Raw genomic sequence first — 19,223 nt, 5'->3', positions numbered from 1 at the left:
CATCCCTCTGATGCTTTCTGCCTGCTACCCTCTGAAAACAAGGATTAGAGAGGATTATCATGATGACCTTCTCTCTGTCTAAAAAGATTTTGTGACCTTCAAGCCATATTGTGGCAATATCTACACAGTGAAAAGTTATTAGTGACTTTATAAACAATTGCTTCTGCACTTGTGAACACACATGAAGAATTTGATAAATGTACGACTTTCAAGCCAATAATTATTCTTAAAAAATTAGACGTGCAGAGACAAATAATCACATTACTCATGTCAACATTAATTATTTTTGCAAAAAGATGGAAAACTCCTAAGTGTCCAGTATTACAGGAATGGTAAAAATGAACACCGGATTATTCATACACTGAGCCATTAAATTAGAAATGGTCTTTTCAGGGGGATCTGGCCAGTTCAATCATAAAGCATGTGACTCTTCATCTCAGGGCTGTGAGTTCAAGCTCCATATCAGGTGAAGAAATTACTTAAATAAACTTTTACTTTATAAACTTTTTTTTTTAACTTTATAAATAGTCTTTTTACACAGTGGTGGAAAGAGTAAGTGTCTACCAAGAGCTCTTAATGATACGGAAAACTTTCTGATAATGACCTTGAAGAAGAAAAGGAAAAGACAGAATTCAAATATGCGCATCTTAGAACCCTGTCCCCTAAATCAGATGCACTGCTTCAAAGTGCACCCCACAAGATACCTGCAAAAAAAAAAAAAAAAAAAACTCCCCAAAGTACCTAAAGAATGATAAAGCTCTTTACTACTTTTTTGGTTATTTTTTGAGAAAGCAGCAGAAGGGGAATTACACAGAATATACAACAAAACCCACCTAAAGACGCTTGTATATATATCTTTTCCCTAAGTCTCTCTTCTCATCTCAATGGTTCTCTATAAATTCTCAAATAGCTCTCTCCCCACACTCTTCCTGGAGTGAAGAACAAGCCCCTCTCTCTTTGCTCCTCCCTTCCCTCTTGCATCCTCTTTCAAGCACACCAATCCAGCCAGGGCTTGGCTTCTGTCATACACCCTTCCCTCCTCATCTTCCCTGAGCTGCACAGAAAAAATGCTCTGGTGGTGGCAGAAGAAGGATTTCTGAAACCAGAGAAGATTTTTTTTTTTTTTTAAGATTTTATTTATTTATTCATGAGAGACACACAGGGGCGGGGTGCACAGACACAGGCAGAGGGAAAAGCAGGGGACTTGATCCCGGGTCTCCAGGATGACGCCCTGGGCCGAAGGCGGTGCTAAACCGCTGAGCCACCTGGGCTGCCCGAGAGGTTTTAATTCAGCTTTATACCTATATCGTAGCATGTTATTAGTAACACTGTCAACTGTAAAACTAATCTAGGGGGGAAAGTTTTAAAGAGATGATGGAAGTTCAAACTGTTAATACTGTATCAGAAACAATAAAGTTTGTTAACTAAGACGTGACCAAAAAATTAAATATTCTTTATAAAATTTAGATTTATAAAGTGTAACCAAAATTCACAGAAAAGAAGGCCAAAGAAGGATGTGTACAAAAAAAGCAGCTAAACTTCCTAAAATTTTACACAGTTATTTGATGAGGAATCAAACTATTCTTTCAAACAGAGTATCTTGGGAATACCTGGGTGGTTCAGCAGTTGAGTGTCTACCCTCAGCTCAGGGCACGATCCCGGAAAGGAATTTCGGGATGGAGTCCCACAATGGGACTCCTGCTTCTCCCTCTGCCGGTGTCTCTGCCTCTCTCTGTGTATCTCATGAATAAATAAATTCCTTAAAATAAATAAATAAATAAAACAGAGCTTCTAAAACTGACTTTGACAAAGAGCCAGTTTGCTTTTGACCAATCCACTGCAGACAAATATTTTTATAAAATAAAATAAAGAATGTAGCCATCAGGGCAGCCCGGGTGGCTCAGCAGTTTATCACTGCCTTCAGCCCAGGGTGTGATCCTGGAGACCTGGGAACAAGTCCCACGTCAGGCTCCCTGCATGGAGCCTGCTTCTCCCTCTGCCTGTGTCTCTGCCTCTTTCTCTTCTGGCTCTCATGAATAAATAAATAAAATCTTAAAAAAAAAAAAAAAAGAATGTAGCCATCAGGGATGCCAGCGGTTGAGTGTCTGCCTCCGGCTCAGGGTGTGATCCCGGAGTTCTGGGATCGAGTCCCACATCGGACTCCCTGCAGTGAGCCCAGGTTTCTGCCTCTCTGTGTCTCTCATGAATAAATAAATCTTAAAAAAAAAAAAAAAAAAAAAAAAAGAATGTAGCCATCATATCAAAAGTTATAAAATTTCTAAGCTTTTACTCTCGGTTTCCTTAACTTATTTTGTTTCAAACCAGTTCTCAAACTGGCACTGGTTCTCAGACCACACTTTCAGTAGCAAGACTGAAAAACACTTAGCCCCACTAAAAGTACTATAAAAGATGAAATATAGGGATGCTTGGGTGGCTCAGCAGTTTAGCGTCTGACTTTGACTCAGGTCATGGTCCTGGAGTCCCCAGATCAAGTCCCGCATCTGGCTCCTGCATGGAGCCTGCTTCTCCCTCTGCCTGCGTCTCTGCCTGTCTGTGTCTTTCATGAACAAATAAAATCTTTAAAAAAAAAAAGATGAAATATAAAAATTATTTAAGTGACTTATGAAAAAAGCTTATCATAACTTTTTTTTAAAGATTTCATTTATTCATGGGACAAAGAGAGAGAGGCAGAGACACAAGCAGAGGGAGAAGCAGGCTCTCTGCAGTAGGGAGCCTGATGCAGAACTTGATCCCAAGACCCCAGGATCATGACCTGAGCCAAAGGCAGATGCTCAACCACTGCGCCACCCAGGTGCCCCCAGCTTATCATAAAATTTAAACATAAATATTTTCCGTGAAAAAACCATTACAGTTAGCATAATTCCATTTAGAATACTTATAAACATGCAAAGTGGGGTTAAACCATCCCAGTGTCTAAATTACATCACACCTATTTCTCCTCTGATTTTTTTTTAAGATTTTTTACTTATTTATTTATTCATAGAGACACACACAGAGAGAGAGAGAAGAGTTAGAGACACAGGCAGAGGGAGAAGCAGGCTCCATGCAGGGAGCCTGACGTGGGACTCAATCCCAGGTTGCCAGGATCACACCCCGGGCTGCAGGCGGCGCTAAACTGCTGCACCACCAGGGCTGCCCCGATTTCTGATTTTATTTATTTTATTTTATTTTTTTTTATTTATTTATTCATAGAGACACACAGAGAGAGAGAGGCAGAAGCAGGCACCATGCAGAGAGCCCGACGCGGGACCCAATCCAGGGTCTCCAGGATCATGCCCTAGGCCGCACGCAGCACTAAACCACTGCGCCACTGGGGCTCCCCCATTTCTGGTTTTAATGCTAAATTTTTATTAGGGAATATATGTCTGAAAGAAAATCTAATAAATTCAAATTCCAACACATTACACAAACAATCCAAAAAAGAACTGATAATTCAACTACTTGTTATACTGTTTTAGAACTAATCCTTTATCTTTTAAAATACTGGGATACCACCAACTCTATGAATTGTAAACAGCTGAAATTTAGACGTTAATAAAAGGAAGCCACTCTATAAAGATCAGGCCAGAAAAGATACAGAAGAAAATCTAATTTTCCTTTCATGCAAAAGATAGAAGGTGGCTAAAAACGACATATTCCCTGAAAAGCAGATTTAATGATGTAACCAATTAACTAAAAATATAATGCACCGTAAATTTACTGTAAAGTGGATAAAGTAAGTAAAAACAGTGGGTTCTACAATATCTGAATCACCAATGTTGCTCTGATATATGAAAACAGTTGCTTAATAGCCCTTCAAAAACACACCTAGGAAAAAAAAAAAACAAAAACAAAAACAAAAAAACACACCTAGGATCTCTGGTTCTGGTCACGACAATGTATTTAACAGATGAAACCTTCCTACCAAAAACAACTGTAAAACTATATACACTTGGACAACATAGGTTTGAACTGTGCAGATCCACTTATTTGTGGATTTTTTTTTTTTTTTTCAATAAATACACTACAGGGTAGCCCGGGTAGCTCAGAGGTTTAGCGCCACCTTCAGCCCATGGTGTGATCCTGGAGACCTGGGAACAAGTCCCACATTGGGCTCCCTGCATGGAGCCTGCTTCTCCCTCTGCCTGTGTCTGTGCCCCTCTCTCTCTGTCTCTCATAAATAAATAAATAAATAAATAAATAAATAAATAAATAAATAAAGTACAGTTCTGTAAATGTGTTTTCTCTTCCATGATTTTCATAACATTTTCTTTTTTTCCAGCTTACTTTACAGTAAGGATACAGCATATACTATATATAATATACAAAATATGTGTTCACCAACTATTTATGTCATTGGTAAAGCTTCTGGTCAACAGTAGGCTATGTTTTAGGTGAGTCAAAAGTCATATGTGGATGTTCTTCAATTGTATGTGGGTACAAGAACCCAATCCCCACACTGCTCAAGGGTCAACTGTACATAAAAGTGGAATAAAATATATACAGCAGTCTGAAGATGCTGAAGAACCCTCATGAAAAGGATTGAAATAGTTGCAATCATTTAGAGAAGGGAAGCACAGAAGGAGGACCCAAGCTGAAAACAGTGGTCATGCTAGGTTAAGAAGCCAGAAATGTGGGGCTGCCAAAGCAGCTGAGATCGAAGGAAAACACTCTACAGAGGAGGAGTGCCTGGGTAGCTCAGTAGGTTAGGCAACCAACTCTTGATTTCAGCTCAGGTCATGATCTCTGGGTTGTGGGATCAAGCCCCCCAGCTGGCTCCATGCTTGGCGAGGAGTCTTCTTGAGATTCTCTCCCTCTGCCACTTCCCCTGCCCCCACTCATATTCAAGAGCACACACTCTCACTTCTAAATAAATAAATAAATCTTTAAAAAAGAAAAACTCAACAGAGGAAAACAAAGGAAAACTGAGCCCCCCAAAAAAGTTTCTCTTCAATTTCCTCTGAAGACCCTAGTGGACCCATAGGCTATGCATGCACAGGATGGACCCCAAGAAACACAGCAGGAGACAGGCTAGGAGGCAAAAGAACAAAGGTAGAAGTTTCTCACTCCTTAGCCCTGGAGAGAAAGGTTGTAGTTCAAACTGTGAAAAGGAGTCTTCAGAAATGCTTCAGCTTTCTTAGTACTGTTGAAATCTCAGAAGAGCCACCCACCAGGGATACAGACCACAATCTAAGAGGAAGTAGTAAGTGGAAACATACTAGACTTAATGCAGCATAAAACTAACTCCTGGAAGAATTTAGGTGACCCTCCAAAATTATCTACCTGCCAGAATATAAAATAACCCTCCTTGGAGGAAGATAACAATACCAAAGCCCCCAGAATTTTCTATCCACAATGTCCAACAGACAATCAAAAATTAAACAATGCTTGGGCAACCTGAGTGGCTCAGCTGTTTAAGTGCCTGCCTTCCGCCCATGGCGTAATCCTGGAGACCCAGGATCGAGTCCCACATCAGACTCCCTGCATAGAGCCTGTTCCTCCCTCTGCATGTGTCTCTGCCTCTCTGTGTGCGTGTCTGTCATGAATAAATAAGTTAATTAATTAAACAATGCTAAAAACAGAACCAAAATACGACAGGGAAGTGGCAGGAGAGGACAATAAAAAGAAATCTACAGTTAAATCAGATACTTTTTTTTTTTTTTTTTTTTTATGATAGTCACAGAGAGAGAGAGGCAGAGACACAGGCAGAGGGAGAAGCAGGCTCCATGCACCAGGAGCCCGATGTGGGATTTGATCCCGGGTCTCCAGGATCGCGCCCTGGGCCAAAGGCAGGCGCCAAACCGCTGCGCCACCCAGGGATCCCTAAATCAGATACTTAAAAACGGTTCTAAAATAATTATGACCAGGGTCCCTGGGTGGCGCAGCGGTTTGGCGCCTGCCTTTGGCCCAGGGCGCGATCCTGGAGACCCGGGATCAAATCCCACATCGGGCTCCTGGTGCATGGAGCCTGCTTCTCCCTCTGCCTGTGTCTCTGCCTCCCTCTCTCTGTCTGTGACTATCATAAATAAATAAAAATTAAAAAATAAAAATAAAAATAAAATAATTATGATCAATATATTCAAGACAATAAAGGAGGGATGCCTGGATGGCTCAATGGTTGAGTGTGTCTGCCTTTGGCTCAGGTCATGATCCTGAGATCCTAGAATCGAGTCCCACATCAGGCCCCCTGCAGGGAACCTGCTTTTCCCTCTACCTATGTTTCTGCCTCACTCTGTGTGTCTCTCATGAATAAATAAAATCTTAAAAAAAAAAAAAAAGGAAAAGGAAAAGATACAGAATTTCATCAAAGACATGGAATCCACTGCTGCTAAACTGTCATTAAAAATTTAACAAGGAAAAAAAAAATTAACAGGGGCACCTGGGTGGCTCAGTCAGTATAGCATGTAACTCTTGATTTTGGGGTTGTGATTTCAAACCCCACACTAGGTACAGAGCTCACTTAAAAAAAAAAAAAGTTTTAAAAAATAAACAAGAATATATCAAGTCCTAGACTGCTTAAAAGCAAAACAAAACAAAGTTTCATATTGCTAATCTATATGGCAACATGTAAAAAAAAAAAATAACTAAAGAGTAATAGAAAAGAAAAATAGGGATCCCTGGGTGGCGCAGCAGTTTGGCGCCTGCCTTTGGCCCAGGGCGCGATCCTGGAGACCGGGGATCGAATCCCACGTCGGGCTCCCGGTGCATGGAGCCTGCTTCTCCCTCTGCCTATGTCTCTGCCTCTCTCTCTCTCTGTGACTATCATAAATAAATAAAAATTAAAAAAAAAAGAAAAGAAAAGAAAAATAAAAGTACCTAATCAAAAGAAAGAAAGGAAAAACAAAACAAAACAAAAAAACAAGAAAATAAAAAAACTCAATTATATCAGAAATTGCATTAAATAAAAATAAAAAACTGAGGTGCCTGGGTGGCTCAGTCAGTTAAGCACCTGACTTTGGCTCAGGTCATAATCTTGGGGTCCTGAGACAGAGCCCTTCATCAGGCTCCCTGATCAGTGGGGAGATTGCTCCCCCCTCCCTTTCTCACTCTGTCTCACTCAAATAAATAAATAAGATATTTTAAAATAAGTAAATAAATATTAATGAAATAGATGTTCTAATTAAAAGACAAAGATGTGGGGCACCTGGGTGGCTCAGTCAGATTAAGTGTTTGCCTTTGGCTCAGGTAATGATCTCGGTGTCCTGAGATTGAGCCCCACATCGGGCTCTGTGCTCAGTGGGAAGTCTGTTTCTCCCTCTCCCTCTGCCCCCTGCTCATGCTCTCTGCCACTCTATCTCAAATAAATAAAATCTTAAAAAAAAAAAAAAAGGCAAATACGTTCAGAGTAGTTTTTTTTTTTTAAAGTATGCTATTATATAAGAAACTCTTTATTCACTTTATTATTTTTTCAAAGATTTATTTATTCATGAGAGACACAGAGAGAAGCAAACACATAGGCAGAGGGAGAAGCAGGCTTCCCCTAGGAAGTCTGATACAGGATTCGATCCCAGGACCCTGGGATCACACCCTGAGCCAAAGGCAGATGCTAATCACTAAGCCACCCAAACGTCCCATAAAAGAAACATTTTAAAAACAAACAAAAAAAGTTGAAAGCAAAAGAATATAAATATTTATAACATGTATACACAAATATCTGTTACAAAGTAAACCTTAGGCCAGAATATAAAGATAAAAAGAAACATTTCATACTAAGTGAATCAATTCAAAAGGAAAATAGGGGCTTCTGGGTGGCTTAGTTAAGCATCCAACTCTTCATTTCAGCCCAGGTCTTGATCTCAGGGTCATAAGTTCAAGCCTTGCACTGGGCTCCATGCTGGGCATGGAGTCTACCAAAAAAAGGAAAAAAAAAAAAAAGTTAAATATATAAATAAATAAGAAAACAATTCTAAATCTGTATACATCTGATAATAGACTTAAATATACAAAAGCTGACAGGAAAATAAAAAAAAAAAAAAAAAAAAGGATACAGCCAAAGTCAAATCTGGATATTTCAACAAATGTCAGTAACAAATGTAACAGTAGATCAAGAAATCAATACAGACATAAAAGATCTTAACAACATAATTAACAAACTTGACCTTACAAACATATAAAGAACATTATACTTGATCTAAATGGCATATTTAGGGCAGCCCGGGTGGCTCAGCGGTTTAATGCCGCCTTCGGCCCAGGGCGTGATCCTGAAGACCCGGGATCAAGTTCCACGTTGGGCTCCCAGCATAGAGCCTGCTTCTCCCTCTGCCTGTGTCTCTGCCTCTCTCTCTCTCTCATGAATAAATAAAATATTTAAAAGTAAATAAATGGGGATCCCTGGGTGGTGCAGCGGTTTGGCGCCTGCCTTTGGCCCAGGGCGCGATCCTGGAGACCCGGGATCGAATCCCACATCGGGCTCCCGGTGCATGGAGCCTGCTTCTTCCTCTGCCTGTGTCTCTGCCTCTCTCTCTCTCTCTCTCTCTGTGACTATCATAAATAAATAAATTTAAAAAAAAAGTAAATAAATGAATGAATGAATGAATGAATGACATATTTAGAACACCTACAAAATACATTATTTTTTAAGGGCACATGAAACAGACCATATGCTAACCAAGTCACAATTTGTAAAGGTCAGGAATCAAACAGAATATACTCTCTGACCATAGTGGAATTTTTTAAGATTTTATTTACTTATTCATAGAGATGCGGGGAGAGAGAGAGAGAGAGGCAGAGACACAGGAGAAGCAGGCTTCATGCAGGGAGCCTGACGTGGGACTCGATCCAGGGTCTCCAGGATCACGCCCTGGGCTGCAGGCGGCGCTAAACCGCTGCGCCACTGGGGCTGCCCGACCACAGTGGAATTAAACTAGAAATAAATAGGGGGGCAGCCAGGGTGGCTTAGCGGTTTGGTGCCACCTTCAGCCCAGGGCCTGATCCTGGGGACCCGGGATGAAGTCCCAAGTCAGACTCCCTGCATGGAGCCTGCTTCTCCCTCGGCCTATGTCTCTGCCTGCCTCTCTCTCTCTGTCTCTCATGAATAAATAAAATCTTAAAAAAAAAATTTAAATTAAAATTAAAAAAAAAAAAAAGAAAAGAAAGAAATAGGGGCCTGGCTCAGGTCATGATCTCAGGGTCATTCTTCTCTCCTTCTCCCTCTGCTCCTCCCCTGCTCTCCCTCTTAAAAAAAAAAAAAAAAAAACAATAGGGATGCCTGGGTGGCTCATTGCTTGAGCTTCTGCCTTTGGCTCAGGTCATGATTTCAGGAACCTGGGATTGAGTCCAGCATCAGGTACCCGCAGGGAGCCTGCTTCTCCCTCTGCCTATGTCTCTGCCTCTCTCTCTCTCTCTCTCTCTGTCTCTCATGAATAAATAAATTATTTTAAGAAAAATTTAATTTTAAAAAAGGACAAAGGCAAAGACTCAGACTAGTTGATTTTTTTTTAAGATTTTATTTATTTATTCATGAAAGACACAGAAAGTAAGGCTGAGCCACCCAGGGGTCCCTAGACTATCTGATCTTGACACTTACTGTGAAGCTGGATTAAAGGATTAAACCTGCCTGGTATCTGCAAAAGTTCAGACCCAGATCAATGGACAGAACCGACTCCAGAAAAGACCCACACTAATATGGCCAGCGAGTTTTTCACACTGGTACAAAGGTAATTTAATGGAGAAAGGAATCTTTTCCAAAAAAAGGGCTGAAAAAAACATCCACATGCAAAAAAGAATCTCAAATATGTCTCACACAGGATACAAAAAATTAAATCAAAATGGAGGGCAGCCCAGGTGGCTCAGCGGTTTAGCACCACCTTCAGCCCAGGGTGTGATCCTGGAGACCTGGGATCCAGTCCCATGTCAGGCTCCCCGCATGGAGCCTGCTTCTCCCTCTGCCTGTGTCTCTGCACCCCGTCATGAATAAATAAAATATTTTAAAAATAAATAAATCAATCAAAATTGATCATATATCTAAATGGAATATGTAACTTGCACAAAAGAAACTTTGTGACCAGGGACTCCTGTGTGGCTCAGAGGTTGAGCGTCTGCCTTCAGCTCAGGATGTGATCCCGGAGTTCCGGGATTGAGTCCCACATGGGGCTCTGCGTAGAGCCTGCTTCTCCTCCCTCTGCCTATGTCTCTGCCCCTCTCTGTGTCTCTCATGAATAAAAAAATAAAAATCTTAAAAAAAAAAGAAAGAAACTTTGTGACCTTGGATTGGGCAGAGTTTCTTTTTTTTTTTTCAAAAGTAAACTCGACACCCAACGTGGGGCTCATAACCCCAAGTCATAACCCCAAGATCAAGAGTCACAGGCTCCACCAAATGAGCCAGCCAAGCAACTCAGGATTAGGCAGTGTTCCTTGAAATGATACCAAAACCATACTCCATAAAAGTGAAACTTGAAGTATCTTCCCACAGCCAACACTAAAACATTCTGAGCAAAATATAACAATATCACATTGTAACTCAAATAGTAAATATCCATGAGTCCATACTCACATAAAAATGAATAAATAAATAAAAGGAGGGAAAAGGGACAGCTCTTCTTTATAGAAAATCCCAATTAGGGCGCCTGGGTGGCTCAGCAGTTGAGCGTCTGCCTTTGGCTCAGGACTTGATCGAGTCCCACATCGTGCTCCCCACCGGGAGCCTGCTTCTCCCTCTACCTATGTCTGTGCCTCTCTCTGTGTGTCTCTCATGAATCAATAAAATCTGAAAGAAGCAAGAAAAGAAAGAAAAAAGAAGAAAAGAAAAGATAAGAAAAGAAAAAAGAAAAGAATTACCATATGAACAACACAGTAATAATTGTTACAGGCAATCTACCAATGGATGCTAAAATTAGTGGGCAAAAAAAAGTAAAATAAAATAAGTGAGCAAAAGTTTGAGGAGAAACAGGATATATGCCTAGTTTTAAAGTATCTTCTGCAAGGAGTGCCTGGATGTCCCAATTGGTTAAGCATCTGATTCTTGATTTTAGGGGTCTTGGGAAAGAGGGTCTTGGGATAGTGCTCTGCATCTGGCTCTGTGCTCAGCTGGGCGTATGCCTGGGATTCTTTCTCTCTACCTCTCTAAAATAAATAAATAAAATCTTAAAAAAAAAAAAAAAGTATCTCTTGCAAGACATGTACCAATTACAAAAGGAATAAATGCATACAACAGAACAATGAACAAACATTTCATCAAAAAAGATCTATAAACGGCCAATAAACACATGAAAATATGCTCTACATAATTATTCCTTAGGGAAAGCAAGTTAAAACCACAAGGAAATACACCTCCTAGAATGGATACAATTTAAAAGTCTGATAGATCCTGGCAAGAATGTAGCTCATTTGTAAATCTCACACGTGGTGGGAGTGTAAAATGATACAGCCACTTTGGAAAATAGGTCAGCAATTTCTTATAAAGTTAAACATATATAATACCATAGGCCCCAGAAACATTACTTCTAGTGATTTACCCAAGAAAAATAAAAACTTATGTCTATCAAAGACCTATATCTGAATGTTTATAGCAGCTTCAGGCAAAAGCTGGGAACCACCCAAATGTCCATCAACTAGTGAACAAATTAATTGTGGTACATCTATGGGATAGAATACTACTCAGCAATGAAAAGAACAAACATGAACGAATCTCAGAAGCATTGTACTAGGCAGAAGATACCAGATGTGACAGGATCCATACCACAGAAGCATAATACTGCAGGAAACACAGAACTGCAAGGATACAAGCGGGCAGCTAAGACTGGGCTGTGAATGAAGGCCTGCAACAGGGATGAGAGAGCTTTCAGAGTTAGGGAAATGCCCCACATGCTGATGGTGTTGGCAGTTACATAATTATGCACATGTTTCAAACTCATTGGATAAATTTTATTGTATGCAAATTATATCTCAATAAATCCAACAGTAAGAATCAACATTAATCTCCACATTAATAGAATAAAGAAGAAGGGGATCCCTGGGTGGCTCAGGGGTTTAGCGCCTGCCTTTGGCCCAGGGCCCGATCCTGGAGTCCCGGGATCGAGTCCCGCGTCGGGCTCCTGGCATGGAGCCTGCTTCTCCCTCCTCCTGTGTCTCTGCCTCTCTCTCTCTCTATGTCTATCATAAATAAATAAATAAATCTTTTTTTTTTTTTTTTTTTTTTTTATGATAGTCACACAGAGAGAGAGAGAGAGGCAGAGACACAGGCAGAGGGAGAAGCAGGCTCCATGCACCAGGACCCTGACGTGGGATTCGATCCCGGGTCTCCAGGATCGCGCCCTGGGCCAAAGGCAGGCGCCAAACCGCTGTGCCACCCGGGGATCCCATAAATAAATAAATCTTAAAGAAAAAAAAAAAAGAATAAAGAAGAAAAACCGTATGATCATCTTAATACAGAAAAGCACTGACACAATTCAATATGATAAAACTCTCATAAAATTAGGAAAAGAATCTCCCTAATCAGATACAATATATCTATAAAAAGTCAGTGTGCCTGGGTGGCTCAGTCAGTTAAGCATCTACCTTCAGCTGAGGTCATGATCGAGTCCCATGCTGAGCAGGGAGCCTGCATCTCCCTCTCTCTGTCCCCTGCTCTCTTTCTGTCAAACAAATAAATGAAAATTTTAAAAAATTAAAAAAAAAAAATACTGTATCCACAAGAAGTCTACAACTCTCTCATGCATAAATGAGGAATACGGGGACACCCGGCTGGCTCAGTTAAGCGTCCAACTCTTGATTTTAGCTCAGGTTGTGATCTCACGGTCATAAGACTGAGTTCTGCGTAGGATCTGTGCTCAACAGGGAGTGTGCTTGAGGTCCTCCCACTCCCTCTGCCCCTCCCCACTTCCAAAAACAAAACAAAGCCCCCAAACAGGAATATGGACTACCTTCCCCCAAATAAGGTAGGGTGCGATGTTCACGATCATCATTAGTATTTGCAATAAGAAAAAGAATTCACAAGGGGCACCTGGGTGGCTCAGTTGGTTAAGCATTTGCCTTGAGCTCAGCTCATGGCCCTGGGATCCTACCATTAAGCCCCATGTTGGACTCCCTGCTCGGGAGGGAGTCTGCTTCTCCCGTGGCCCCACACCTCACTCATGCACACTATCTCTCTTCCCACTATAAAATAAATAATATTTAAAAAACAAGAAAAGAAATCACAGGTGCTCACTATAAAACTGTTAAGCTGAATAAAGTCCTTATTCACTTGTCTATATGTGTTATAATTCACAAAAAATACAGTATTTCAAAAAAATTTCAGAGGCCTAATCCTGTGACCCAGCAATTCCACCCAACAAAAATCAAATGGAGATGTTCACACAAAGATCTGTAGTAGAATGTTTACAACAGCACCATTCAGAGTAGCCTGCAACCAGAAACTATCCTAACGCCCATTAAGAGTTGAATGGATACAGAAAATCTAGAATACTCAAACAATACTACACAGCAATGAAAATGAACAATCTACAAGTACATGCAACAACATGGGCCAAAATGCACTCATAAAAACATAGGATTCTACTCATAGTACAAAACAGGTGAACCAAATTGTTCTGCCAGAAGTCAGAATTAACAGTCCCCAACAGGTGAGATGCTGGTAATAACTGAAAGGGTACAGGTAGTGCTCTGTTGATATGGTTCCTGGCTGCATGAGTTATTTGTCTCCAAAAATTCAGGATATCTTACGATACATGGAGCTTTCTGCATATTATACTTTATATTATGCTTCAATAAAGACTTTTTTGGAGTTTAATTACAAAAGAAGAAAAAGAAAGCCTACCCATCGGAATGAAGAGTCCACCATCCTCTGTCTCATCCTCAGCTTGCGAAGCCAGAGTCCCAAGTGGCTTTTCTTGAGGACAGGCACATACATCTGGCTGAGGGGACTTCCCAGGCTGGGCTCCTGGTTTTGCAGAGTGGCTGCCTAATGGCAGCAAAGGCATCGCCCCTCCAGAATGCAACTGAGGTTTTCCTGGAAAAATCACAAGTATTGCTCTATACTTTGCCCATTATCCATCATACTAAGTTGTAGAAATCAGCATTTTGTTGTAAAGTCATTTATAGCTGGGTAACTTCACTAATGATACATACACTATATAGGCATTCTCCTCTCCCTTTTAAAGATAGGGTCCTAAGAAATAAAAGCTCAGATCCAAGCTCACCTGTTATGTCAGGGAGGTGAACCACATAATGACTACAACATATTTCTTTTATTTTTTTTTCCTTTTAATTTTAAGTAGGCTCCAAGCTCATCGTGGGGCTTGAACTCATGACCCTGAGATTAGGAGTTACAGCCAGCCAGGCACCCCAAGGTCTTTCTACTTAAAATATGCTTTGAGTTATACATTTCTTTTTCCTTTGGAGAAATCAAAACCATAATTGTAGGGTGGGGGCTGTTATATTCCTGATGACAAAGGTACATTTTATAAGGATAATCATTAACACCACATTTAATCCATTATCAATGTCCTGAACTTTCTGACTCTAAATTATGCAGAAATTGGAGTAAAAGTCACCATAAAATTATCAATGACAACCTTCCCCTTGGGATGCCTGGGTGGCTCAGCGGTTGAGCGGCTGCCTTAGACTCAGGTTGTGATCCTGGGGTCTGGGATCAAGTCCCCCATGGGGCTCCTATGGAGAGCCTGCTTCTCCCTCTGCCTATGTCTCTCTCTCTCTCTCTCGGTCTCTCATGAATAAATTAATAAATCTTAAAAAAAAAAAAAAAGACAACCTTCTCCTTTACCTCAACTCCTCATGAGTGCTACCTTTCTTCTGGGGAAGACGGAATATTTACAAAGCAAATAAGCACTCGTGCTGTAGCAAAAGTAAACAATAAACATGACAGGTTGTCATGCAGACAGAACAGCCACAGAAGACACACAGGGAGTGCTAACCAGTGACTACTTACTCCTGAGATAAGAACCTGGGGGAAGGGGACAGAGGGAAAGGGCACCTAACTTTTCACTGTGGACTGTCAGCATTTATGAATTGTTTCCATGTTTGTGTATTACACATTCAGAACATTTTCAAAAAGAGATCAAGTTATCACTGAGCTCCACACAAAGCAGCCTTCATCCTGTGACCTGATATCTCATCGACGTTGGCACTTCCAAGTGGTGTAAACATGGTTTTATTTTTTGTTTTGTTTTTGGCGACTCCGCCAGGTCTCGGTAAACATGGTTTTAAATTGGACCATCCAGGGCAGCCCAGGTGGCTCAGTGGTTTAGCGCCACCTTCAGCCCAGGGCATCATCCTGGAGACCCCGGATCAGAGACCCGGGATCAAGTCCCATGTCAGGCTCCCTGCATGGAGCCTGCTTCTCCCTCTGCCTGTGTGTGTGTGTCTCTCTCTGTCTCTCATAAATAAATAAATAAAATCTAAATAAATAAATAAATAAATAAATAAATAACAAACAAACAAACAGACCATCCTCTCCTCCAACAAAGAAAAAGAAAAGCTTTAATTTTAAATAAAGCATGAATTAATCCTTAATTGCATTTACTCTCAATCTTCTATCCTTCACTTCCAGAACCCATGATCACTCCATAATGTCAAAACATCCCAGGGCTTTGGCTTTCATAGGGACTAGACAAAGAGTCCAATACCAAATCCATCAAATCCAAGGTTGCTCTCAGCCAAATGTCTTAGAAAAGAGAACTTCAATAAACAGCACGGTGTTCTCTTTTAATCAACAATCTTGAGCAAGTTTTAGAATTAACAATGCTGACATTTTCACAATTGAACCAACATAAAAGACTTTTTAATCAAACATATCAGAAGTTCACTTTATAATGTAGTTTCCATCAATGATACTTCTACCACCTAAAACGCATTTGGAATTCCTCTAACACTGTCCCTACAGCTTACCAGCCATAGAGAAAATGTCCTTTTTTTTTTTTTAAGTTTTATATATTTAAGTAATCTCTACACCCAATGTGGGGCTCAAACTCACAACTCTGAGATCAAGAGTCACATCCTCTTCTGACTGAACCAGCCAGGTGCCCCAAAAATGTTCCCTTTTCTATGACCACATCATATTGCTTCTCAATTTCCCATCTCAGAGAACCCTGCAGGAACCCCACTCTTCTTTTCCTCTATCTCTGTGCTAGATGCTCAAACCCCCTAGAAAGGGAAGCTGAGAAGGGTAAGAGGGACAGAAAAGGGAAAGCCTTACACAGCGCACATCTATAACTTGTTTACTGCCAGCTTAAAAACTGTGAATTAATAATATGAAAATAATCAGCTGAGAACTGTACAAGTCAACTAATTATAAGCCAAAATCTGCCTAAGTTAATCATTTTAGAAGGTAAAGAAAAAAAAAGTATAAGTAGGAATTAGGATATGTGAATCAATCTCAAAGAACAATTAAAATTCTGGAAAAAAAAAAAAGAGGGAAGGGGGAAATACACACCAACACAAGGAAGGTTTAATCACCAGCACCTGGGGCACCTGGGTGGTTCAGTCGGTGAAGCATCTGCCTTCCGCTTGCATCATGATCCCAGAGTTCTGGGATCAAGTTCCGTGTTGGGCTCCCTGCTTAGCAAGGAGTCTGCTTCTCCCTCTGCCCTTCCCCTCCCTATCTATTCTTTCTCTCTCTCTCTCTCTCATAAATAAAATCTTTAAAAAATATAATAATCACTAGCACCTGCGGTCTAGAAACATGATCTCACAATATACCAACTATAACAAAATGCTGATATAGTAGCCCTCTGCTTACCCTCGGGACATATGTTCCAAAAGTCCCAGTGTTGCCTGAAACCTCCTATAGAACTGAACCCTATAATACTGTATTTTTTTCCTATACATATTTATGATAGTTTAATTTATAAGTTAAGCAGTAAGATTAACAAATAATAAAACAGAACAATCATAATAATACTCTAACAAGAGTTATACAAACGTGGTCTCTTTTTCTCTAAATAGCTTACTATCCTGTACTCACCCTCCTTCCTGTGAGGATGTGAGATGATGGAATGCCTATGTGGGGAAGTGAAGTGAGGGGAGTGATAAAGGCATAGTGACACAGTGTTAGGCTACTACTATCCTTATAATGAGAAGTCTGGAGGATCACCCACTTCCAGACCACGGCTGACCTCAGATAATTAAAACCACGGATATGGGGAAACTACTACATTTCAAAATAACTCAGATTTTTGGGGGGTCTTTTCTACATAATCATAATACTACATGTTACTTAAAAGAAAGCAAAACAACCAAAAAAATACACTTTTTTTCTTTTTTTTTTTTTTTTAAGATTTCCCTTTTAGGGGCACCTGAGTGGCTCAGTGGTTGAGTGTCTGTCTACCTTTGGCTCAAGTCATGATCCCGGAGTCCTGGGATGGCATCCCACATTGGGCTCCCGGTAGGGAGCCTGCTTCTCCCTCCTCCTGTGTCTCTGCCCCTCTCTCTCTCTCTCTGTCTATCATAAATAAATAAATAAATAAATCTTAAAAAAAAAAAAAGGAAGTGGCCAGGGAGACAGCTGGCTCACCGAAATGTCCTCTCCAAGCTCCTTGTGTTTGACGTGGAGGTGGGGGACCTGCAGGGGACACGGATTCCAGTGCTAGCAGGGCAGGAATGGGTGATTCACTAGGGGTTCAGGGTCACTCATCTGTTGGGGAGTGCAGCCTAGAGCTGTTGCTCTAGGGAGCCTGACATGGGACTTGATCCCAGGACTCCAGGATTGCGCCCTGGGCCAAAGGCAGGCGCTAAACCACTGAGCCACCCAGGGATCCCCTCCCTGGCCACTTCCATTCTCCCGCTGCCATCATCCTTGCTCCTAAGGGCCACAATCTGATCTCCTTGTCCCCCTCATGCACCTCCAACCTGCAAGCCCATCAGGCCCCACCATCCTTCTCACTCCTTTGGCACAAACATTTTTTTTTTAATTTTTTATTTCAATTCAATTTGCCAACATGGCATGAACTTTTAAGGGATGTGCCTTGTTTTCATAGCTCTCCTCCTTTGACCTCTCCTGTCACCTCTTCTGTTTTCCCCTCCCTATCTCTTCCTCAGCCTCAGGCCATCCACTTTTTCCATGTTCCTTTCTACAAAGAAGCAGCACAATGCACACTCTGACCGTCTCTACTCCTACCTCTACCAAACTTCGATCTCAGACTTCGATTTTACTGTGAAGGCCCCCACTTCACACCTCACACCCTTTTCAACCCCTCCAAGGCCTGCGCTACGAATGCGTGCTTTACCATTCCTAGGCCAGGTATCTGACACGGCATCAGTCTCCAAGCAAGATTAGTCCTTCCCTCGGAATGTCTCTAAGATACACCCTCTTTTCTCTCCTTGCTGCCAACATCCCAGTCAAGGTTGTTGACTGTCAGGTCTCAGGGGCAGCACGGCCAGGACCCATGTGGTATGCACCTGCACTCACCCCGGGAAGCCCTGCTGCTTGCCCATGTGTTTCCAGAATGTGCCACCCCACTTCTACTCCTTCCCCAGTCTATGGAATCCTACCAATCCATCAAACCCCAATTTCAAAATTCCTAATTCCCTGTACCACAAACTCCCGCACTTACATATCACCTCCAACTGCTCCAAATGAACTATGTGTTTATGTCTTGTCTTCCCAACTAGACTACAAGCTTGCTGAGGTGAGATCTATGCCTTTTGCTTCTTTTATTTATTAGTTGGTTATCACCTATGGGAAAAGCTCAAACACTTGACCATGAAAAACAAAGCCCTTTGCAATCTAAACATAACTTACCACTCTGAAGTCATCTCTCACTTCCTCCAACCTGTCACTATCCTCTTCTGCCTCTGTGCCTGCTCCTCTTGGCCTCCCATACCCAAGTGTCAAACTACCACCCAGCCCTCCAGTCCTAAGGGTTATGGTGTCTCTGTAGAGTCCCACCCAATGTCCCAGGCAGCAGTCTGTCCCTCTACACTGCTGCCCCTCCTCCACAAGCCCCATTTCATGGATCCCCACCAAATCACAAAACGCCATAGAGTTCCCCTCCTGACATGAAGGGAGGAGAGAAAAGGATACAGAAGAGAATCTCAAGAATGGGAGGGAGAAGTCTCCACTCAATTGTAAAGTCCTAAGGGTCAGAACTGCATTTTTTTAAGATTTTATTTGTTCATGAAAGACAAAGACAGAGAGAAAGGCAGAGACATAGGCAGAGAGAGAAGCAGGCTCCATGCAGGGAGCTCCATGTGGGACTCAATCCTGGGACCCCAGGATCACGCCCTGGGCTAAAGGCAGGAGCTCAACCACTGAGTCACATGGATGTCCC

General features: G+C 41.5%; 1 protein-coding gene across 1 annotated transcript in view; it reads right to left on the bottom strand.

Annotated features, from left to right (window-relative positions):
* The window catches only part of LOC112648919 (GON-4-like protein), a 64,217-nt gene extending 50,324 nt beyond the window's left edge, over positions 1 to 13,893 (bottom strand). Inside the window, 2 exon segments of the mRNA XM_049112565.1 lie at positions 12,496 to 12,572; positions 13,754 to 13,893. Of these exon segments, the coding sequence (XP_048968522.1) occupies positions 12,496 to 12,544 (49 nt within the window). The 5' untranslated portion in view covers positions 12,545 to 12,572; positions 13,754 to 13,893.
* Positions 13,894 to 19,223: the final 5,330 nt, after the last annotated feature.

This window comes from Canis lupus, chromosome 7, assembly GCF_003254725.2.
Source record: "Canis lupus dingo isolate Sandy chromosome 7, ASM325472v2, whole genome shotgun sequence".
Lineage (NCBI taxonomy): Eukaryota > Metazoa > Chordata > Mammalia > Carnivora > Canidae > Canis > Canis lupus.
The sequence above is the reverse complement of the archived record's forward strand: the minus strand, read 5'-3'. Positions and strand labels throughout refer to the sequence as shown.